The 23,997-nt window shown below is 32.4% G+C and overlaps 2 protein-coding genes, 1 long non-coding RNA gene and 1 pseudogene across 4 annotated transcripts; 3 read left to right on the top strand and 1 right to left on the bottom strand.

The window, feature by feature from the left end:
- The first annotated feature begins 3,542 nt into the window (after positions 1 to 3,542).
- On the top strand, positions 3,543 to 5,316 carry LOC110648626 (UPF0496 protein At3g19330). The gene is made up of 2 exons (XM_021802953.2): positions 3,543 to 3,867; positions 3,998 to 5,316. Exons 1-2 carry the CDS (start codon positions 3,756 to 3,758, stop codon positions 5,071 to 5,073), a joined length of 1,188 nt encoding a protein of 395 aa, XP_021658645.2. The 5' UTR covers positions 3,543 to 3,755; the 3' UTR covers positions 5,074 to 5,316.
- Positions 5,317 to 10,135: 4,819 nt separating this feature from the next.
- Positions 10,136 to 14,094, top strand: LOC131176341 (LRR receptor-like serine/threonine-protein kinase RPK2; annotated as a pseudogene).
- A 7-nt stretch (positions 14,095 to 14,101) lies between these two features.
- Positions 14,102 to 15,028, top strand: LOC131176340 (uncharacterized). Its single transcript, XR_009146447.1, has 2 exons — positions 14,102 to 14,363; positions 14,692 to 15,028. It is a non-coding gene; the product is annotated as an uncharacterized LOC131176340 (long non-coding RNA).
- Positions 15,029 to 15,079: 51 nt separating this feature from the next.
- LOC110648489 (uncharacterized) lies at positions 15,080 to 22,165 on the bottom strand. Of its 2 annotated transcripts, none has more exons than XM_021802775.2 (15): positions 21,778 to 22,164; positions 21,422 to 21,516; positions 21,221 to 21,334; positions 21,008 to 21,112; positions 20,767 to 20,838; positions 18,869 to 18,981; positions 18,543 to 18,674; positions 18,401 to 18,469; positions 18,047 to 18,134; positions 17,896 to 17,967; positions 17,705 to 17,805; positions 16,704 to 16,821; positions 15,820 to 15,879; positions 15,587 to 15,697; positions 15,080 to 15,470 (listed from the first exon to the last, which is right to left on the bottom strand). In XM_021802775.2, exons 1-15 carry the CDS (start codon positions 21,872 to 21,874, stop codon positions 15,333 to 15,335), a joined length of 1,485 nt encoding a protein of 494 aa, XP_021658467.2. In that variant the 5' UTR covers positions 21,875 to 22,164; the 3' UTR covers positions 15,080 to 15,332. The 2 variants fall into 2 exon arrangements, 1 of the variants encoding a protein (XP_021658467.2); XR_009146446.1 differs by having other exon boundaries at positions 15,447 to 15,470; positions 15,587 to 15,700; positions 21,778 to 22,165.
- Positions 22,166 to 23,997: the final 1,832 nt, after the last annotated feature.

Raw genomic sequence — 23,997 nt, 5'->3', positions numbered from 1 at the left:
AGAAATAAATACAATTCAGAATATAAAAAACATGTTCCTTTAATTTTAGGAATAAGGTTCAATTTGCTCCCTGTACTTGTTGGGGAGGTTCAATTTAGTTCATTTTTAACTTTTAATTCAATTTAACCCATAAGTTTTGATTTATGTAACAACCCAAAATTTTTAAATTATAAATAAAATAAAAATGAAATATTATGGTTATTATTTTTATTATTATTTATTATATATTATAATTTTTATTTCTAGAAATGAATATAGACAACATGTATGTCTAGATTTATTCCCAGATTAAGAAAAAAAAAAAAAACAAAACAAAACCAGCAGTGCCTCCCCTCCCCCCTTAAACTCTCCCTCCCCCTCCCATTTTCTTCCGGCTGGCAAGCCTCCAGCCACCATGGCCGGCCTGCGAGGCATCCCCCCACCCTGGGCGATGCCGGCGAACTGCCAGCTGGCCGGAGCAGCGCCGGCAGCACCGCAAATGGAGGAGTTTTCTTCCTCAACGTGCGCACAGTGGACAGCAACTTCCCGACGCGATTCTGGCTTCATTCTAAGTCCGATCGAGGCGATTCAGGTGGCGTTGGAAAGCTTGTTCCGAGAGCTTTCTTTTAATACCAATTTTGCAGCAAATGGAAGTCGGATGAGTGAGATATGGAGGAGAGAAGTTTCAGATTTTTCATGCTTTTGGGTCATATCTAAGATGATCCGACCGATGGATTGACGATCCGAGACCACCTATGGACTGAGAGAGAGGAGAGGAACATGATGGTATGATCAGATTCGGCAAATGTCACCGCGACTGGCGGCCGGCCACCATGCACGGTGGTTCCGGCGGTGGCTCCGGTGGGCTTTGTAGATGATTCAACTTCCAGAGGATTCCTCATAAATTTTTGAAAATTTTGAGACACAGATAAATTTCGGGTAAGATTATTTTCATTATTTCTCTGTCTATTGAGCATAAATACAGTGTTTCTTAAACAAGAAAAATTGGAAAAAAATTCTAAGAAAAATATATGATAAAAGTAAAATTATTTGGAGATATTCTATAGTATTTGTTGAATTTTTGAGTGATTGTAGAATATATTTGAAAAATATAGATGAATTTTAGGTAGATTTTTAGCATATATGGATGAATTTTAATTAGATTTTTAGCATATGAGCATATAAGATTATTTGAAATTATAATATTTAAATTTTATATGATTGGTTGAAGCTTGAGGATGAATTTTTAAATATATGAATATTGAATTGGGTTGAATTAAGAATATGTTAGCTGTTGGAAACTTATGGAATTGAGTAATATTTTTGAATAAAATATTCATGGGTGATTAGAAAATTACCATTACTTTTGCAATAGCTTTATAACTTTATTAAGGACCGCGGGGTAAAATTTTAGAATTTTTAGAGCTTGTTTGAGTGGATTTTTGCAAAATGTCAATTATAAGGACTAAAACGTAATTTTTAAGATTTTGAGTATTGCTTAATTTGGAGGGCCCAGGAGGGGCCATATAATGATGATGAGATATGGGTTGAGTTTAGAAGTGCTATTTGAACCATTTTTGGCAGGTTGGGTAGGTCGCAGATATAGGGGAAACTCTGCCGGATTTTCGACATAAATTAGGCTGTCTGTTGTCTCTTTAGAGTTTTATTTTGACTTAGCACTAATAAATTTATAATATAATTATTTAGGTGATCGATATCAGCTATTTTTCTCAATCCAGCAGCCACAATAGTCATCGGTGTACTGTGAGTAAAATATTAATTTTAATTGTAATTTCTATATTATTATATGTTCAAGTATGTCAATGCATCACTTATATGTATGTATCTATGTAGTTAAACACTAGGCACGTTTTACATTGCATTCATAAATGTTGAAGTGCTATGGATATTGTTTGTGGTAATTTGGAGCAGTGTACGTACGTTAGCGTGCGTGTGGTATAGTGTTGAATATGGATAGGACGGGTAGACACGGCTTAAGATTTTCGCTGGGACCCGGTCCTTCGGGGTAGACACGGCTTGAGATCTTTGCTGGGACCCTGTGTTTGTTTATTAAGCGAAAGTTCGGTTGAGATCTTCATTGGCAGAGGTTGGATTAAGAGGGCTGTATAAGGGATCAGTTCCCATATATGTATTACTTGATATTATCGGGTGTGTGAGTGCTCCAAATTGCCTTTTTGATGTGATTTGTATAAAAATTATGACGATATTACATTTCACTTCACATGGCGCATTAGCTTTAGATAGCTATAGAGATTATGGTTAAAATTGATATTTTACTCTTTGAGTCGAACGCTCACTCCTGTTCACCTATTTTTCCAGGCTACAGGAGGAGACCTTTTTCAGAATAACCTGTTCCTTTCCTCGCAGGTTATGGAGAAAATTACTTAACGGTATTATTATTGTCTAAATTTATAATTTAGAACTCCGCATGTACTAGTAGTAACATTAATCCTTTCAGGGACGGTATGAATTTAAGTTTTTGTATTAACAAATGAAAATTTTTTATGAGTTTTAAATAGTTTGTAAATGATGTAACAGGGTTGAGCTGCGCTCCCCTAATTTTAGTTTCTGCTAATTACTGGGCTAAGTTGGCCCGAAATAAAATTATAATAGTTTAATTTAAATTATTTTATATGCATATTGGGCTCTAAATTGTGGGCCTGGTCATGGGTTGAGGGATAGTTAGGCTTATTACGGGTCTCGGAGGCTTTAGGCTGGCCCAGATTTTAGTGCCGATCCGGCCCATAGGTTGGGTCGTGACAATTTATGCTCAAATTAGCCCAATTATAAAAAAATATCATTTTTTTAATATTAAAATATAATATAAAAATAATTTATTTAATATTTTAATTATACAAATTATACAATATAAAAATAATATTTTAATATCATTTTTAAAATATTTAATTATTTTGTTTAAATAATATTAAAAAATGACTTTTGTTAATATTAAAATATTTTTTTATATTTTATAATTAATTAATTTGTTTATATATCAAATAATTTATTTAAATAAATTATTTAATATTTAATAATTTTTTAATATTAAAATATTATTTTTTATATTGTATAATTAATTAAATAAAAATAATATTTTTATTATTCAATATTATTAATTAGAATAGTAATAATTTTTAATTTTAATTAATTATATGAAAATATAAAAATATCTTTTTTATATTTTCTGTCTAATTAATAATATTAAATAATAAAAATAATATTTTTTATTTTTATTAATTAATTATACAATATAAAAATAATATTTTAATATTTTAAAAAATAATTAAATAATTATATATTTTTATTAATTGAACTAATTTGAAAATAAATCAAAACTCATGAGTTAAATTGAATTAAAAGTTAAAAATAAGTTAAATTGAACATTCCAATAAGTACAGGCAAATTGAATCTTATCATTTTAACTTTATGTAATTGAATTGATATTGATAAAATTATCCGGCCCAATTCTCTGTAGTCAAGGCCCAAGACTTCTGGGTTCAAATACCGGTAAACGGGCATTGTTTGAAAAGTAAAAAGAACGGCGAGAAAGAACTCGGTCAACTCACTCTCTTGGCCTGGAGAAACTACGAGCGCAAGATGATCACATCCCTCGCAATTCTAAAGGACAATTCAGTATATGCAACTATATATGTTTCTTAAATCGGGGCCTAAGTATCAACGCTTCTCTCCGCCGCCATTACACCGCTCTGCTAGTTTTAGTGCGTGGAGAAATCTTTATTTTATCAGTCGGTCAAATGCTGCAGTGCCTTTCTCTCAAGTCACCATTGGCAGCTTCAGCATCGCAACTAAACTCACCTACCACAACCATCGATCTCCACCACTATAATGGTCCTTCGCCTTCTCAAGGTTAGTTTTGGGCCTTTTTTATTTTTGGCAAAATTGCTTGGTGTTGAGATTTTTCGGTTTTTCTTTGTTGTGTTTGTAATGTGATTGTGTAAATGCCTGAATGAAATGGGTCAATGTTTTTTGGCACCAGCTGGAACCTCGATGGATGGGACGCCGTTGTCGAGCACATTGCATTCCCCCACTGTTAACGTCACTCACGAATACACCCTCGCCGTTCAATCTAATTCCTACAACGAGATATGGTCCAGGATTCATGTCTCTAGCCCTCAGGAACTTGACGAAGAACAAATTGAGTTTCGCTCTAACAATGACGATGAGGAGGCTCGCCAGATGCAGTTGGCACAGGTTCTTCAACCAAACCGTGAATGCGTGGAGGAGGCTCTCCGCGATGCCAGGCCCAACACCCTTACCCGCCTGTTCTCCAACTACTTTGAGCATAGTGAAAACACTACCCACCTCTGCCTTCTCCTCCAGCGAAGTGTATATCGTGCCCGTGCTCTGTATGATCCTTTCCATAAGCTCCTTGACGTCCTTCCCCTAGATTCAGACTACCTTACTCAATCACAATGCAATTACGCCTATGAGATTTTTCTCCAATTTGATCGTTTTGGCAATCCTTTCCCTTGCCGGGATTCTCATAACTTCCAGGATATACGCCACAGCTTTTCGCAACTCAGTCAACAACTAGATCACCGACTTCGAAAGTCCCGCTCTAGAGTCAGACTAGTTCGCCGAGCCACCGCTGCTTCTGTCCTTTGCATTATCGGTTCCGTTGTAACTGTTACTTTTGCTGCTGTGGCGATAGCAACTCATACCCTTGTTGCCATTGTCGCCTGCCCCTTTTGCACCGTCATAAACCTTCCTCGAAAGCTCACTAAGAAAGAGCATGAACATGCCAAGCAACTTGATGCTGCAGCTAGGGGAACTTATGTACTAAACAAAGATCTTGATACTATCGACCGCGTTGTTGCTTGTCTTTATGATTCTATTGAGAGTGATAAGCATCTTATTCGGCTGGGACTGGAAAGGGGTAATGACAAGCATGCCATTTCAGAGGTATTGAAACTACTCCAAAAAAGACATCTCAAATTTATTGAGCAGCTTAAAGATCTTGAGGAACGTATATGCCTCTGCTTTAATGCTGTCAATAAGGCAAGGTCTCTTCTCCTGCGAGAGATCCATGTTTATCAAACTTCTATTCCCTAACTAGCAACCAATTGAAGTCTAGCTTTGGATTTCATATGCTTACCATAATCAATTTGTATAAACCCATACAAGGATCTTGTACTCCTAACAAAGAAAGAAGCCTTTGCTTCCATTTTTTTAACAGTAAGCACTGGGGGAGCCAATGCACTTTGTACACCTAACATATTATGTCTCAAAAAACTTTGTGATTTGAGGAATTTTTGCATCTGAATCATTGAATTACAATGCCTTGTTGTTCCGTCATTTGTTATTCTGCAATATGTATATGTTGGATGAAGGTTATTTTTCTCTAGTGGATGATGTCACCTTCCAATATGATCGTTCTTCACCGCACTAGTCTAGGATTTACAGTGGATAACAGGCATCTTTGCCTTCAATTCAATAAAAAAGCTCTGGTGCTGATTATCTAACCACTGGTAACCTTGATAGGCATAGTATTTTTTTCAGGAATGTCTTCAGAAATGAATGCTGTCTGCTTCCATCAATTTAACTACAATACATGCAAAAGCTTATTCAAACTAATAGTTGTGTTGTGTTCCAATGGTGATTTAATGATAACGTGCATATCATGGTGATATTTCATCAACATTAAAGATTTTCCATCCTATATTTCAGGACTCCGTGGAATAAATGGTTCATATTTACTGGTTTCTTTTCAGTCTTTTTGATATACAGTTGGCAGTAACAGTGAGGGATTGCGGGGTTGAATAGCAGTGGAATTAGCTGCAAATGTTTATATTCTGCTTTTGTGAACTGTCTTGGATGCTGCAAGAACAAACTATGGTCATCCTTACAAATTTAGCCAATAATTCTAAGTGGATAACGTTTTCAGAAAAAGGAGAATCTGTCATAATTCTGTGGAGTACGTGATTTATATTTGTTCTTTTCTTCTTTGTGAATGAGTTTATAGCCTGCCTGCGTTGGATTTGACATCTGCAAACGCAGGAAGAATAGTCTCTAGCAGCCAGCCCATATAAAGGATGGTGGGTTGGGCTAGGGATCTATGTGATTGATGCCAACTAGTTTGGAACAGAAACTTTTTTACATTGAATTGAAACACCAGATGACAATCTTCATAAAATGCTAATGTGCATTAAGTTATAAAATCATGGAACAGTCTATATTTTGCATATATGTGAACCCTTTGCATTCGGATGAAACATTGTGTATGAGATTTGATTGTCTTCTCAGAATCATTTGTTTGCATCTAGGTGATATTGTGCTTGCAAGTATTAGGTAAAACCATCTAAAATTTCACGAGTAGCAGAATCACAACATCAAATTTTGGTACTTTTAATGTTGCATTTTTGTCCTAGGTATGTCTCAAACCAGGTTCGTCGAGCATGCATGATACAGGAGCTCTCAGCTGTGGTGCTTCTACTCATAAATAGAAATCAGATTCAATATTTTTCATGTGGTTAATTTCCCAATCCGTCAACAAAAGGTCCTTGCCTTCTTCGAAGTTCTGCAACTTACAAAATCTGTATCAAGCTTGGCATGCATTCATTGGTTAGGTTAGGTTCCTAGGAATCTGTTTGGGTAATTGGTTTTGTAGTGGGCCAACTGTATTGGTCCATTTGCAAGTCACCTGACTTATTGTCCAAAGCTGACTACAAATGGTACCCATAAAATCCAAGCAAGAACAAAAAGTGCCAGCGACCCAAAGTTTAGCTATTAACAACAAGAAGAAGAAGAAAAAACGAGAAAAAAAAAAAAGATTAGACAAACAGCATCATTTGGGACCAATTATTTGGTTGGTGACATGTGGTCTTGTGGTCTAATGTTATGTCCCAGACCCAGATTATGCAATTCTTGACCAATTGAAGGAAACAGACAATGTGGAGCATGCCATACTTGACTGATTATGGGAATTACAGGATGTTGAGTGAATTACTCTATATATATATTTTTTTTATAGAGATTGGGAGAGTGAGGACTTAAATCTAGTTTTACTAAACGAGTGATATGCTTTCAGCTATTAGATTAAGTCAAGTTAGGCAGTGAATTACCTTGTTTATTTTTCTTCGATGGTTATAGTTTGTGTGAGATATTGAATCCAATAAAGTTTGGGAGAGAATAATATTATCAAGTCTAGACTATGATAAATGTGATATTTCATTTACAAAATAAGAGAACATGCAAAATTCTAAATCATTTTGACACTCTATGATTGTGCCTAGCAAAGCAATCTCAAACTTAGTGTGACACAAATAGTTACGGACACAGAACTCTTTGATTTCCATAATTAATTAATATTTTGTGTTTGGGAAATGGTCTCTTTCAAAGAAATATTATGTGTTGAGACTTTGGATATATTGTTTAATTACTTAGAGCTTTAAAAGTTTTGCATGTTAAATCCTATTCATCATATATTTAGGATATATTATGAAATTTACCTATTACTTAAATATAAGTCTTTCATAGTTGTGTTTTTAGATCTATAATGAACCTGATCTAGTAAAAAATTTCTCATAAATTCGCATTCAGAGTTTAAAGTATAATTTTTTAATTTTTTATTAGTTGAGTGTATTAGATCATTTATATACATGATTTTATGTATGTGAGTCAAAAGCCTCTCATTCCTTTGAATTTTGTGGTTCCCATGCATTTTGTTTATATCTTCTTTTTCTTGCCTTAACTACATAATTGTTGTGCAACTGAAGTTGGTGGTATGCAATTTTGGTTCAGTTTGAGGTTTATCTAAGAATCAGAATCGAATTGAAATTTTTGGTATGGTTCTGGTTTGATTTTTCTTTGTTTTGATTTCAATTTGATATGATTATCAATTTTTCGGTTCGGTACGATTCTGATTTGATCCTCAATTCTTGAAACAATTTTATGTAATTATTTCCTTAAAGAAATTATATTTAATTAACATTTAAGTTTTAAATTAAATTATTAATACATAATATATCATATAATATGCATTTTAACTATTTATTAATTATATAATATTTAATTATAAAACACTAATATAATTATGAATTAATATTTATAGCATAAGAGTATATTTATAATTAAAAATTATAATGTAATTTAATATATTTATAAAAATAAAATATAATATTAAGTTATATTTAGTTCATAATTATATATATATATAAAGAATATAATGCATCTAAAAATATAGAAAAACACATGTATAAATTTAATTTTTAATTTAATTCCAATTTAATGTGATTTTGATTGATTTTAATACAATTTTAATTTAATTCTTTATAAAAAATTAAAATCAAATTAAAATATTAAAATAATTTCAGCTCAATACCTTATTAATTTGGTACGATTTTGCAGTTTGATTTGAGATCCTGAAAATCGTACACATTAGTACCGAAGCCTAATGATTAAATTTAAAATAGAAATATAAATTAATAAAACTCATTATAAAATGATAATAAATTAATAATTAAATAAATAAATTTAAAAAATTGTAAACTAATAATAGTTTATTTCTAATTACCAACAAAAATAGTTCAATTTCTTTTTTTAATAATTTAATTTTTAGAATAAAAATTCATTTCTAATTAAAAATAAAAAAAGAATTAAAAAAATAATTAAATAATTGTTTTTTAAAAAAATACTAATAATCGGCTAAAACACCTTAATAATATGTAAAAAAGTGATAAAAGGAGATAAATGCATTGGAAAACAGTTTTAAATTGTTTTTCACTTTTTTTATAACAAAAATTCTGTTTTCTAACAGTTTTTAAAATAAAAAATGATGACTTTTTTTATAAATAAAAATAACTATAATATTTTATATTGAAAATTGAATAATTATTTAAAAAATATTTGTTTATAATTATAAAAAATTAATTACAGTAGTATAAAATAAATGAATAAAACATATAAAACATTTTTAAATTAAAATAAAAATTTAAATGTATTTTATAATAATTTTTTAGTTATGAGAGATATGATTTTTTTATTATTATTTATATGTTAATATGTTTTGCATATTTTTCTTTATTTCTTATAAAAAAATAAAAAATTATAATTTTTTTAAATATAAAAAATGGTTTTCCAAGTAGAGTCCCTATCAATTTCCAAGATTTCCTCCTGCTTTAGCATAAGAAGCTTACTTGCTATTTCCAAAGCAACAGTTTCCTATGATACATTATTTATTTTCTCACTCCCTCATCCATGAAATGCCATATTTAATTATTAACACTGTAATTTAAGGACTTAAAAATTAAATAAATTTGTGCCATTGTTGAACTTTATATTTATGTTTTTATTAATATATAATTAAAATTCTTAATTTAATAATTTTTAAGCAATTTTAATATTATAAAAATAAAATTTAATTAATTAATTATAAAATAAAAATAATTGTGAAGTAGAAATCTTATAACTTATTGAGAAGAGATAGAGTTTACTTGATATTATTATTAAAAAAATTAAAAAATAAATTGTATTTCTATATAATATATAATTTTTAGTCTGATTAATATTTTTTAAAATAATATTTTTCTAAAATTAAATTCTTTAATTTGCAAATTTACAAATTAATAAAAGATAATTCAATTTAATTTTTATAAAATTTTAATTTTTTAAATAAATTGGAAAAAGAAATAACTTAAAAATAAATACATTAAAATTAGATTTTATTTTTCCCTAAAACATAATTGGGATCTTAGACACATAAAAATAAACGGGAAGATTTTTTTAGATGCCTAACATATAAGATAATATTATTTATGTTTGATTTTTAATTATATTTTTAATATTTTTTATTAAATGTGTAAAAATTTTGAAAATTTTTATATTTCATGTTTTGGAATGTATAATTCTTACATAAATAAAATTTTAGGAATTTTAAATTCAAATAAAAATGTAAAATTTAATAAGCTTTTCAATTTAATCCGAAAATATAGATTTTTGGTATAAATAAATAATACAAACAACAGAGGCCTCAATAAATAGCTTTGCTTTGCATCGTTGCATGTGACAAACGCAAACGACGTTATGACAAAACTCGTAGCAATCGCTGGCTCCTCTTGTCTTTCATCTCACCTTCCTTTCTTTCTCCTTTCATTGCTCTCTCCGGCGACCATTGTATTTTTCATATTACACCTTTTCATTGTCTTCTTGCTTAGCTTACTCTAACTATGTCTTTTCTTTAATGTAATAGCAGTTCAAGAACTAGATTTTTACCCTTTTTGGCTCCGAATCCATTTCAAATTTTGGACTTTACTTTTTGTTTAACGGATCACCTCGTCGACGGTGAATTTTTTATGGGTGCGAGCCAAGGAGGTTATAGAAGAATGGTGGTTACTTGGTTTCTTTTTGTTGCTTTAGCGTCTTTCGCTGTTAGTTCTACACTGGTTAAACCTTTAGTTCTTAATGACACTTCTTGATTTCAAGAAGTCGATTTCTCAAGACCCTTCAAGTCTTCTTGCTGGTTGGACCCCAAATACCAGTTACTGCAGTTGGTATGGAGTTACCTGTGATGAATTTTCTAGGAGAGTTGTTGCCTTGAACTTCACCTCCGGCTGTTTGACGTCATTCCTCGTCGGAACTCTGCCCGATTCGATTGGTGACTTGGGAGAGCTGAGAGCTTTGGTCATTCCTCACAATGCCTTTTTCGGTGAGATCCCAGTGAGTGTCTGCAAGCTTCAGTTTTTGGAGGTTTTGGAGCTTCAAGGGAATAACTTGTCCAGGAGGATTCCTGATCAGATAAGCAATCTTCGGTCTCTTGGCGTGCATAATTTATCGTTTAATTCGTTCAATGGTAATATTCCCGCTATTTTAATCGGTTATGGAAAATTGCAAGTTATTGATTTATCCAATAATCAGTTTACTGGTGAAATCAAAGTTGATAGTTCAAGTAAATGTTTGTTTTTGAGACACTTGAAACTCTCTAATAACCTTTTGAACAAGAGTATTCCAAAGGAGATTGGTCAGTGCAAGAATTTGAGGACTCTGTTGCTTGATGGAAACTTTTTACAAGGTCGGATTCCGGCTGAGATTGGTCAGATTTCAGAGCTTCGTATCCTGGATGTTTCCACTAATAGTCTCACTAAGAAGATCCCAGAGGAGTTGGTTTATTGTCGAAAACTGTCTGTCTTGGCATTAACTAATTCTAGCAATTTTGTTGGCAATGGAAACGGTGATAATGACAGTGGATTAGAGTTCAATGCTTTTGATAGAGGTATTCCTTACGAAGTCTTAATGCTTCCAAGTTTGCAGATTTTGTGGGCACCTAGAGGGAATCTTGGTGGACTGTTGCCTAGCAATTGGAGTGATTCATGCTCCCTTAGAGTTCTCCATTTGGGCTTCAATTCTTTCAACGGTGTGGTTCCAAATGGCTTGGGGATATGTAAAAACCTTACGTTCTTTGATTTGAGTTCCAATTATTTGGTGGGCTACCTTCCTATGCAACTGCAAGTTCCATGTATGTTGTATTTCAATGTTAGTCAAAATAATATGTCTGGTGTCATTCCAAGTTTTGGTAAAGGCAGTTGTGATAATAGTATGCTTTCTGTTGGACAAGATCCTAACTTTTTGGATGTGGAGGATGTACAGACTGCATACTCTTAACATTCCTGTTTGGGGTCCTCAGATGAGAAATCCTTTGGGCTCAAAGATGGAGGAAGACTTCGTTATTATCCATGATTATAGTTGGAATAAATTTTCTGGTTTGTTGCCTTTGTTCTCAGTAGGAAATGAATTCTTGGGCACTGAGAATAAACCTACATACAGGTTGTTGTTGAACAATAATATGTTTAATGGGTCTTTTCCAGATGAACTGGTCTCAAATTGTAATGATCTGCTGAGATTCATGATTCATTGTTTCTTAGTTGTATACCCATGACACAGTTTGAAGCAGCATATAATCAGATTGGTGGTTCACTGCCTCCTAGTATTGGCAACTTGAAGATGCTTCAATGTTTCGACTTGAGGGGAAACAAACTGTCTGGAACTCTGCCTAATCAGTTAGGGAATTTGAGACTTTTGAAATTGATTCTCCTAGGAAGCAACAATGTTGCAGGAGGGATTCCATCTGAACTTGGTCAGTTGACTTCTCTTACAGTTTTAGATCTGTCTCACAATGCCCTAACAAGATCCATCCCTGCAAGTTTGACAAATGCCAAAAATCTTGAAATCGTTCTACTCAACAACAATGGGCTTTTTGGGGAGATACCCTCATCTTTCTCAACCCTTTCCAATTTCACTGTACTAGATGTTTCTTTCAATCACCTTGCTGGTCGTATACCCCAGCTTCAACGCCTGACTGACTGTGATTGGTTTAGAGGGAATAACTTTCTGGACCAATGCCCAGATCCATCCTCTAACTTACTACCTAATTCAAATGAAGATGGAAAATTGCAGAGTCACAGGAATAAGAAGTCTTTTATATTTGCATTAGTAATTTCTGCTTCTGTTGTACTCTGTATTTCCTTGGTGTTGGTTGTGGTCAGTATTCATGGAAGGAAGAAGTCCAGTAGACTCTCTAACTTAGGAGGCAAAGTAATGGTGACTTTTGCAGATGCTCCAACTGAACTGAGCTATGACAGTGTGGTCAGAGCAACTGGGAATTTCAGCATTAGGAACCTCATCGGCACAGGTGGCTCTGGGTCAACTTACAAAGCTGAATTGGCCCCAGGTTACCTTGTAGCTGTAAAGCGGCTATCTTTGGGCAGATTTCAAGGCATTCAACAGTTTGATGCAGAGATCAGGACACTGGGTAGAATATGACATAAGAACCTTGTGACTTTGATTGGGTATTATGTGGGAGAAGCTGAGATGTTCTTAATTTATAATTATCTTTCTGGTGGGAACCTTGAAACCTTCATACATGAAAGGTCAAGCAAAAATGTACAATGGTCAGTGATTTACAAGATAGCTCTTGACATAGCTCATGCTTTAGCTTAACTCCACTATTCATGTGTGCCGCAAATACTTCAACGGGACATTAAGCCTAGTAACATCCTGCTGGATGAGGAGCTTAATGCCTACCTATCAGACTTTGGTTTGGCAAGGCTTTTAGAAGTTTCTCAGACCCATGCCACAACAGACGTAGCAGGCACATTTGGCTATGTTGCACCAGAATATGCAACCACACGCAGGGTATCTGACAAGTCGGATGTTTATAGCTTTGGTGTAATAATGTTAGAATTAATGTCAGGGAGGAAATCCCTTGATCCATCATTTTCTGAGTATGGGAATGGCTTCAACATTGTTGCTTGGGCCAAATTATTGATCAAGGAAAGATGTTCTTCAGAGCTTTTCTCTGTGGAATTGTGGGAAGCAGGGCCTAAGGACCATCTGTTGGGAATGCTAAAGCTTGCTTTAACCTGTACAGTAGAGTCACTTTCTGTGCGTCCATCAATGAAGCGGGTTCTTGAGAAATTGAAACTTTTTAAATCATAAAAGCATCAGAAATTTTTGGCAAGGGATAGTGATGGGAAGGTGTAGCTGCTTATGACTGCAGGATATTCCATATCTTGAGCTAAGGTAATTTATATCTAAAAATTCTATTAATGAGGTTTCCAAGGGGTAATTTTTTTTCTTGCGCGCCACACCTCCTCTCCCAAAACACCCCCCCCCCCCCCCCCAAAAAAAAAAAAAAAAAAGATTAAAGAACACTAGCTTTTTAGATTTCCTATTACCAAATTCATTGTCGCATTCAATTTTTGGGGAAAAGAAGATATGGTCTGGTCATTTTTTATTCACTCAAGTCAACTACATTTTATTTGATGATAGTGTGCAACAAATTTACAAGCACTTTCTTCATAGAAGTTCATCAAGATTCAGTAGCTTATTTAGCTATGCGCCTAAAAATGAATTTTGCAGTGACAACAGAAAATCCCAAGACAAGTTCTGTTTTTTCTCACTATACCAAGCAATGTCCCTTTTTTCTTTTCCTCTGCTAATGTGTTCATACTCATTGACAATGTGTGTGGGAGGTAGAATTTGCATAGATCTCATGTGAAAACTTGGCTCGGCTTTTATTACAGATGTACACTCTGGAAATCTTGCTGCGTAATCATGGCTGGATGATCACCTTCAAAATAAAGGTTGGGTAAGGGAAACTTGACGTTATTGCTATAATGCTATTCTTTTTTACTGGTTTAAATAGTTTGCAGATGCAGAATTTGTCATCCCATTAGCCCTTATAATCAAAACTATTCACCTCCTCGTCCTTTTTTCCCCTTTTCTTTTTGGCAGAATCAGTTTTCAGCTTGTTGTGGTAGTGAAGGATGTAAAATCATCAACTGGAATGTTCTGCACAAACTGTTGGCTAATTGGACGGTTTATTGTAACTTGACGAAAATCAAGGCATGGTAAGCAGCAGCACTACCTTGATCCTGTCCGCCATTTGTAGGAAGAGTTTTTATAGTGACTCGGATTTTGGTACAATATGCAGAGTGCTTAGAAAAAGAATAACTCAGTATTTGGTATATTAATGCAAAATTTTCTTGTTATAGTTTTGCCTTGATATAGCAAATATTGCTCCTTCTCACCTCAATGAGAATGAGGCATGCATGGTTGCTTGCATGATTGAAACTAAAATAAGTCTCTCTGTTCAGTATTTTGTTTACAAACATAAGCTTGTTAACTTTCATAGCATCTTCATTTGGTCTTGTCAATTCAATCACCTTGTTTGTGCAGGAGCTTGGATTTACAGCTGCTAGATTTGAAGCAGATTTTTGGAATGCAATTGCTAAATTTGCCTTCTTGAATTAATCAGGTTTGATGGAAGGGAGAATTATTGAAGATATGCAGGCTATGCTTTGTAGACTTCTGGTTTTGGCTTTTCTGCCATCCCTACAACTTAGAGTAACACTTAGCTTCCTCTGCTGACTGCTTTATTGTTGGGACTGAAGATCCTCCATCATCCTGTTCTGGAGGATCTTTTATTTACTGATGTATTAAGGTTTTTAATTCCTTATACATGCTTACTTTTCTCAAATATAAATGAATAAATTAACGCAAGAATGATTGAGCATCTGTTGTGCTAACTAAGCATTATTGTCAGCAGAAACATAGGACTATGTTGCAAGTTTGTAATTGAACAAAACTGATATTTACTGCATTTTTCTGTTGATAATCATTTATGGTATCTTGTTTTAAGCAATAAAAATTGGATTAGCGCTCATACCAGTGAAAATATGTACATAAAAAGACTAGTGACGATGAAAAATCTTTATAAGTATACAACTTGCCATCTAGTTTCACTGTGCAGGTGCTGGATAGCGTAACAATCACTTGCAGGTGATCCTGTGGCATCAAATTCTCAAATTTGACTCAGATCAGAAGGATTTCACTTTCCCGTAGTATCTAGAACTGCTATCACGATGTTTAGCTTTAAGAACTACCTCCTCTGTTGTGGTGCCAATTATCTCATTAGCAAGTTTCAAGTTGACACTTGTATACCTTCCAGCAGTGTCCTGAGTTCAACAATCCTCATTCCAATCATTCAATCACTTAAAAAAAAAATCTATAGCCTATCAACAAATTAACATTATGATGGTGATGCCACCCTGAGTTTGATAGAGAATTTCACCTTAGTAACAATTCCCAACTTTTCTAACTTTTGAACTGCATCATCTACATCAAAATTACAGATTTCACCAAATTCATGTTTAATCAGATCCTCGCACCGCTGATCAAGTTCCTACTTCAGACATTGCAAAGATACGCATTAGCATTTAGCAAGCCTTACAGAATCTGCACGCCCTGTAGAAATTATGAAGGCAAGGAAGGGGAGGGGGAAAAGAGCTCTAGAGTTATTTGTACCTGTCTAGTAGCTTGTCCTTGCTCCATCAGCACAAAAAATGAAACAATCACCTCTTTTACCTGCGTATTTGAGTTATTAGGTTCTGTAACTGTAAACATTTGAAAGTCCATAAGGGAAATTTGTTTTTAAAGGGGATAAATGCATCAGAAAAACAATGCTTAAAATTTATTAATCAGTAATCACATAGCAGTAAAACCAATGCATAGAAGAATATTTTTCTTTACAAATATTTATTGCAGAAAAACTATTGCAGATATAAAATAGGCTTAATGACAATAAAAATAATCAACCTATATCATTTTTTCAGTTACATATCCTTCTAGTTTTATCAATTCAGATAACATGCTTTAATCACTGTTACAATCATATCCTTAGATTTGTGTCTAAATTTAACATTAATTTATTAAAATGAATGCTAAGCAGGAGCTGAAGTAATTAGTGTGCTGAGAACAAGCCATTCTGATATGAATTCCACTTCTAGACCATACTTGGCTACCCAAAAAAATAGATCATTTTCACACATGATTTTCATTGTCAAATCATGTATGATTCAGGAGGTATAGCCCGTCCCCATTTTGCTATTTCTCATCACAGTGTGGCTTCAAATCTCTTGCTTACTGTCTACATTAATAAGTTAACAACAATGAATGGAAAGCTAATGAAGGATATGATTATAAAACTAATTAAATGATCTGAACTAAAAAAATTAAAATAACTGGATATTATTATCAAAATTGTTAAAAGTTTATAATCTTTTTGTCATTAAGCCTACAAAATAAGTAAAGATTCAAAATATGGGAAATCTAACTCATTGCACAAGCTATGACCTTTATTTGGATGATAAATAATTGGAAAGGTGTTAAACTTCTTGCTTACTGCTTACTTCTTGTTGAATCACATTGTCACACAAGTGAAGAAGAGTGCCCCTTCCACTATCCAATTGTTTGTCATACACGGACTGAGTGATTAAACTCTGATAGGAAACCAAGTTACTTTGAAACCTGTGGGGAATCAAATAAACACCAGCCTTTATAATGTGTAAAAAATTGAGTCGAACATAGACTTTTAAAATAAAAAATTGAGGCACATACACAGTTGGTCAAATTGAAGCAGAATCCTTGTCAAAATGCATGAAGAGTGATTGCATCAAGCTTCCCTAGTCAACTGACCAACCTACTCATTGTTTATTTCTTTTCATAGGTAAATTCTACTTCACAGTAGTTATGGCAAGCAAAATAGGGTGTTTCTGTACATAAGAATTCTTGCAATGTGGACTCTAGGGAGAGGATTATATGAACAGAACTTTCTTCCTTGATTGTGTTTAATCCGCAACCTCTAGGTTACATTGGAGCAGCCTTACTTTTGCACCATGGCTCACAATGTTGAAAAGAATATGTTGGACAAATTACATCCATGGTCACTCAACTTTTGGCACCAGATCTTCAACTTTATATAATTTTGGTTATCAAAGTTCAATTTAGAATCAAACCAATGCCATACAATCCATGAAATATTCATCAGAAACTGATGTAGCTGTCAGATTTAAGAGATAAAGAGGGGAGGAAATGAATGATACTAAGAAAAAAGAAGTTGGCCTGAATGGAAGGCTCAGATGCTGGCTATAAAAAGAAAGTGGGAATTGGCTGTCATGTAAGATTTCCAGAGGGCCTTTCATCAAATTCTTGTGACTGATTCAATTAGACTGAGAGGCACAAAATAAATATTTATTATTATTTAAAATCCAAGTGTCAAATTTAGCGACCGCAGTCTAAGTTGCCTAAGATATGCATGAGAATTCTATTGAACTTAGCAAACAGGCCAATCAGTATCATACAATAGGCAAGATCTTTAACAAAATAAAGAACAAAGATGAAGAAACTTAACGTGAAGTACGTCTTGACACAATAACCAACCACTGATGACAGGATAGCAAAAATGACCCGGATATCAGCTTTTGGGGAGCTGAGTGAACCGATTACAGTAACCTGTACAAATACCATTTGGTTCAGGTGGTCAAATAACTCGAAACCAAGAACACTGTGTACATTGAATTTCTTAAAGATACAATTACTGACCAGTCCGATTACAGCAGAAACAATGAATTTGACCCAATCCATTGGAGTTAAGCCTGGATTCTTCTTTTCTGGCTGTTAACACAAGAAGTTCCAGGACTAAATAAACAGCCAAAGGGAAAAAAGAAAAAAAAAATCCAAAATCAAAAATCACCAGTACTATCTCCATATCAGCCATTGGAATGTTCTTGAATTGCTTCACATAAATATTCCTCTCTGTTTCTTTTTTGGAACTTGTTCTCCTGCAGATTTCTAACACCAGTGATTTATTTTCATAGTTCTAAACACTATAATAATGTATATTAAGAGAACGATTTCAGTAAATCTTTCAAGGAAATGTATTTCCTTAAAAGTTTTCTTTATTCAGTGAATAGTACTAGGTTCTCTTTTCTAATGTAGTGTCTCAAACCATAATAAGAAAGAGCAAATCATTATTACAACATAAGAATATTAGTACATACAACTATCCGCAAATTGTTCAGATTTCAAGAGAATAAAAAGTCAATACCTGTAAACAACAATTATACTCTGAAAGGTAGGTTCTTGGATTGTAACCTTGCCTATAAGATTCGAGAAACTGTAGAGAAAAAGAAGATGAAAGTCAAAAACCAGAATAAGCTCACATTGCCAGCAATAAGCCATTTAAAAACCTGAGTTTCATCTTCTCAATACGGATTCGTTCAACATATAAATCATTTTGATCATCTTCTACGCAGATTTCAACAGGTTTTATATCTTTGTCAATAGATGCTCCTGATTTTGTGAAGAGAATTCTTTTTAACCTACAAGCAGAAAAATCTTGTAAAAATCACTGAAATAAGTTCAAGGAACTCCTCCAACTTCAGCTGAACAAGTAATACTTTTCAAAGCCACATCAAATAATAGTACCAAAGATATAACACCAAATGAAACTGATTATAGAAGAGGGGTTAGTAGAAAAATTAATCTTTCTGTCATGGAAAAAATGAGCACTTACCCAGTAACTGTCAAGAAACACCTCCATAAACGCGCAAGAATTGTATTTATTTTTGATTTGATAAAGTAAGCAGTCATCTTATCAATTCCAAATCCACGCCGGAAGATTATGAACTAAAGAAAAACAAATGAATGATCATCAGTGAGCACACAGGCACACACACACAGATGTGCCAACTGGTATCCACAATGCAACAAGTACTTTTTATCATAAAATATAGTAACATGAAATAAGGAATAAAAATTACTCTCTTAAAATGTAGCATGTCTCCATGTGTTGTTTTAGAATACAAAGTGTATTAGGTACATTTTGTGGCTAAAGAATGAGTCTTATGCAAAGAGTAGATAGGTTAAAACTAGGTGAAATCCTATTCTTACCTGTGTTCTAACTTGTATATATATATATATATAAACATTATCTGTAAAGATCATCATCATTTGTTGTGATGGAGATAGACCTTGTACAGGATTGACATTACTTGCACATATCTATAACTTGAAGCCTATAAAATGACTCATAATTGTTACAATTATTCATCTCGGACATACAATACAAGACACCCTTGTCCTTTTATCTTTTCTCCTTTTTCTTTTTAATCCTCGTGATCACCCAATCCTTTAACTTCCTAAGGTTAGTGAAGAACTTTGCAATGCTTCTTAAGCAGTTGCAAGCACCCTCTGGCTTCCTGAGTTCAGAGAAAACTCTCACCAAGCTTCCTAAGTTATTGCGAGATTTGTCAACTTCCTAAAGTTGGTGAAAACCCTTGTGGAGCTTCCTAAGATTCCCCAAGCATTCCCTAACTTCCAAGGCTCATTTAAAGACCCTTGTAGAGCTTCCTAATAAGGTTCTGCAGGATTCATCTGCTTCCCCCCAAGGTTGGTGGAAGCGCTTTTAAGGCTTCCTAAGGTATTGCAAATCTGCTTTCTCTCCTAGCTACCCCAAGCTGAAGGTGCAGCTTCCTCCATCTTGAGACCGATTTTGCTACAAATGGTCAATATGAACCAATGGGGCATTTACTTCATAGAACTCATCACTGGCATACCCCCAAAACACATACATCACTCTATCAAGTGCCAGACTCAAAGTATAGGCATCAACACAATCATGACTCAGTTTGTAGGCAGTAAACTAAATTTCCCTAATTAAGACAATAATGGGTTAAAGTTTCTAGCAGCTGAAGAACAAGTGACATATGGATAGTTGGTCAAAGAAATTTCAGAGTACATGAACAGGAAATTCTTACCTAGACCTGGTGTATCATAGACTTAATACACAAACATGTGGACCCATATATTTAATAGGTAGGTCCCACCACATGTGTCTTAGGTCTATAATGGACAGGCTTTAGACAAGAAAAATCCTACATCAATATGAGTGGTGCAAGTTTCATCCAAGAAAGAAAGGAAAGCTTTTTATTTAGCCATTCTATGAACTATGATCACATTTATATGATGCTTTGTCTTGAATTATAGGAACGTACCATCTTCACTCCAGACAATTTTTATTTTCTTTTATCATATTTGCACAACTAAGAGGGTGAGCCTTTTGGTGCAATAAAAACATTGCTTCATTTTGACTTGGACATCATGGGGTGCAAGTTCAAATCACAAAAGCATCTTCCTTCCAATGCAAGGGGGTAGGGAGTGTGCATATATATATATATATATATATATATATATACACCACAAAACCGACTTCTTATAAGATAGGAGCACATCAATTTTTTACATTTTAGAGTAGTTGCAAAAGCTGGAAAATGGAAGTATATATAGTGGCAATCATGTATCTCCACAATCACCCATCAACACCGATTACAGCCTAATATAATTTATCATGATTATTCATGCCCAAAAGAATTTCCAACCATGCAGCAATCTTGAAGCTGGTTTTAGCATTACCTTATCAGCAAAATATGGGAGGTTATCATGAGGATTCTTTGCAAAGTACTTAGTAAACAGCCTCTTGTCGAGCTACATTCAACAAGACAGAACATATTGAGATCAACAACTGTGAAGACAAGATGCAAACTTGCAACAACTTATATGGACAGATAGCTAGACAGACAAACAGAAACATAGATGATTGTCTGAACAATCAATTCTATAAAGCCATATGAGCACTTAGGAGTACAGACCTTACCTTAGCTTCATTGACTACGATTGGAAGATTTAAACGATATTGTGCAGAAAGTGCAATATTAATCTCATCATCAGTAGCTATTTTGAAATTACTCTTATCCATCACCTGGATAAAAAGAGAATCAAGTAGATATGTTCAATTTTCCTCTTGCCAAAGACAATGCAAAAACATAATAAATCAAAAGTTAACAGCAAGTTGGAACAAGCAGAATACCTCAAATAAGCATGACAAAAACTTCTGTTCACAAATGTCAATATCTTCCGGGGTTAGATTCTGCTGCTCCAATTTATTGGCTCCATAAATGGGCTCAAAGAGGGCATACAATTGCTGCAGAAGGAAATACACTTCAAATTCATATCATACAATGCCAAAAAAAAAAAAAAAAAAATGTCTACTTAACAAGAGCGGCATTACCATGAGATCTTCAAAATGTAGATGGTACCATGCTCGAATTGTATATTCGACTCTCTGGCAGAGTTTTAAAAACTCATCACGATCAGCTCCAAGTTCTGGATAATGAATAAATACATAATGCCTCATTCAATCCAAACAGAGCCAAGAAATACCCTTTGCATTATAAAGGAAAATCTCTCTTTACTGCCCACATATATAAAAAAATAGGACAAACAAATTTGATGATTTTATAGTAAAACGAAGAAGAAAGGAAAAGTTTAACAATGCAAGATAGCCAAAAAGAAAAGGCAATAAGAAGAAGGTGAACCCTATTGGCCAAACAGTAATATTTTCATTAGATAGCAAACGGAGGATACCAATGTGGTCAGATAGAGCTGCAATGAGCTTGTGCTTGAGTATGGGAATTACAGATTCTCGCTCCAGTTGAATAATGTCTTTCTTCTTTTTACCCATTTATTTTTTTCTAAAGACAAAAACAAAATCCAACTCTCTGTAATCCTTTGATAAAGAAAGAGCAAGAACACAAGTAGTTTCCTCTTGAATCTCGATGGGTTATTTTCTTCTTCTTCTTCTGGGGCTCCATTAAGGTCGTTGTTAGAGTGCAATGCAATGCCCGCTCTCTTCGGCGGCAGAGCTCGAACTTGAGCGGCACTCGTTCTCTCAGCGAAAACGATTATCATCCATTGAATTGTGCGAGTCTGTAATGGCAGCGGGCGGCAAGGTACCGCGAAAATCATTGCTCTGCCTAAATTTATTAGTAATTTTATTATTCGAATACTACTAAATTCGATTATTATTAAATATTATTCTTAAACTCATTTAATTTTATATTTTTTAATAAATAATTAAATAAAAATATTTTTTTAATAATTTGTATTTTAAAATTAATAACTTTATAAAATACTTAAATTTTATTTATTTAAAATATAATTGTATAAATATTATCATAAAAATATATTTATATTTAAATAATTAATTATATAAATGAATTTTAAAAATTTAAAATTGAGCTGAATTCAATATTATTATTATTATTATTATTATTGAAATCTGCTACGCTGTTGCTCAACGCATCCAGGCCCAGCAAATCCCCTTGATAATATGTATGGCAAAGTCGTCCAACTTTAAAATTGGATATGAAACGATTTTATTTTTCTTCATTTCTTTGTAATTATTGATTAATTTTTAATTATTTAATCCTTTTTTTTTATATATATCCATTCTATTCATCCATTAACTTAATTTTTTTTTATTAATAAGTTAAATTTACATTTTTCACCTAAAATCTTTAATTATTATTATTATTATTAATATTTTCTTGTAAAAATTTAATTTTTTTATATACATTCTTGTTATTATAAAGTACATATAAATATAATTATTATTCAAAATATTCATAATCTTCATTCTTATAACTAGAATAATTAGACACTTATCTATCCATTGCGTAGATATATTTTATTTTTTAAATTGTTGATAGAATAAATAATAAAAATATAATATTTAATTTTAAAAAATATAAAAAAATTTAAATTTTAAGAACATACTTTATAAGTATTTGTAAAAATTATTGTTCACTATCTCCCCATACTTTTTTTTACTATAACTTTTAAGATATGTTGATAGAAATTTACAATGATGTTAAATTTATATATAATTTTTTTTACTAAAATTTAGAAAAATTATTTTTTTATTAATAATTTATATGGTATTCATTCGTGATTATATACATGTGATTATGACTTTTTTTTATACTATTATTATATTCATTAATTATTTTTTATTTTACTTATCATTAACCTATTTATCTTTATATCATAACTCAGTTTATATTATGACATCATTTTATAACTCAGTCTTTTATATATATATATGTGTGTTATGTTAAGAACTAAAAAAAATTAAAAAGTCACATTAATAAGTGATTAGTGATAATAATATTACCATAAATTTAATAAAGTAATAAATTTTATTTAATATATACATATTAGTAATCAATAATTAATGATAAAATATAGCTAAAAAAGATAAAAATAAGATGCATTAAATTAAAAAATATATATATCTATATTAATTTTATTTAAATTTTATATTAAATATTTATAAAGTAAAAGTCACGTATTAATTAGTTGTATGTATTAATAAGAATAATGTAGTTTATTTAATATACACATATTAATTATTATTAATGATAAAAATATATATTTTACAATTATAATTCATAAATATAGACGTGTATTAATTTTATCTAAGATTTTATGTGAAGTATTAAGAAACTAAAAAGTCATATATTAATTAGTGGTAATAATAAGACTACAAATTTTATTTAATATATACTTATGCTGTCCATAAATAATACACACATTTGAAATTTTTACGGTGATTAAAGAAACGATTAGATAACCTCATTTTCATAGAAAAATACTAATAATTTACTTAATTATCATTTCTTAAAAATATGAAAAAATGAATATCAACGTGATAAACGACTAGTTTAATTAAGAAAGAGGTGATAATATTAATTCTAAAAAATTATATACATATTTATTCTATTTTATGGAGATAAAGGGTAAATT

Source organism: Hevea brasiliensis, unplaced genomic scaffold (assembly GCF_030052815.1).
Source record: "Hevea brasiliensis isolate MT/VB/25A 57/8 unplaced genomic scaffold, ASM3005281v1 Scaf1, whole genome shotgun sequence".
NCBI lineage: Eukaryota > Viridiplantae > Streptophyta > Magnoliopsida > Malpighiales > Euphorbiaceae > Hevea > Hevea brasiliensis.
Note: the sequence above shows the minus strand (reverse complement) of the source record. Positions and strands in the feature narration are given on the sequence as shown.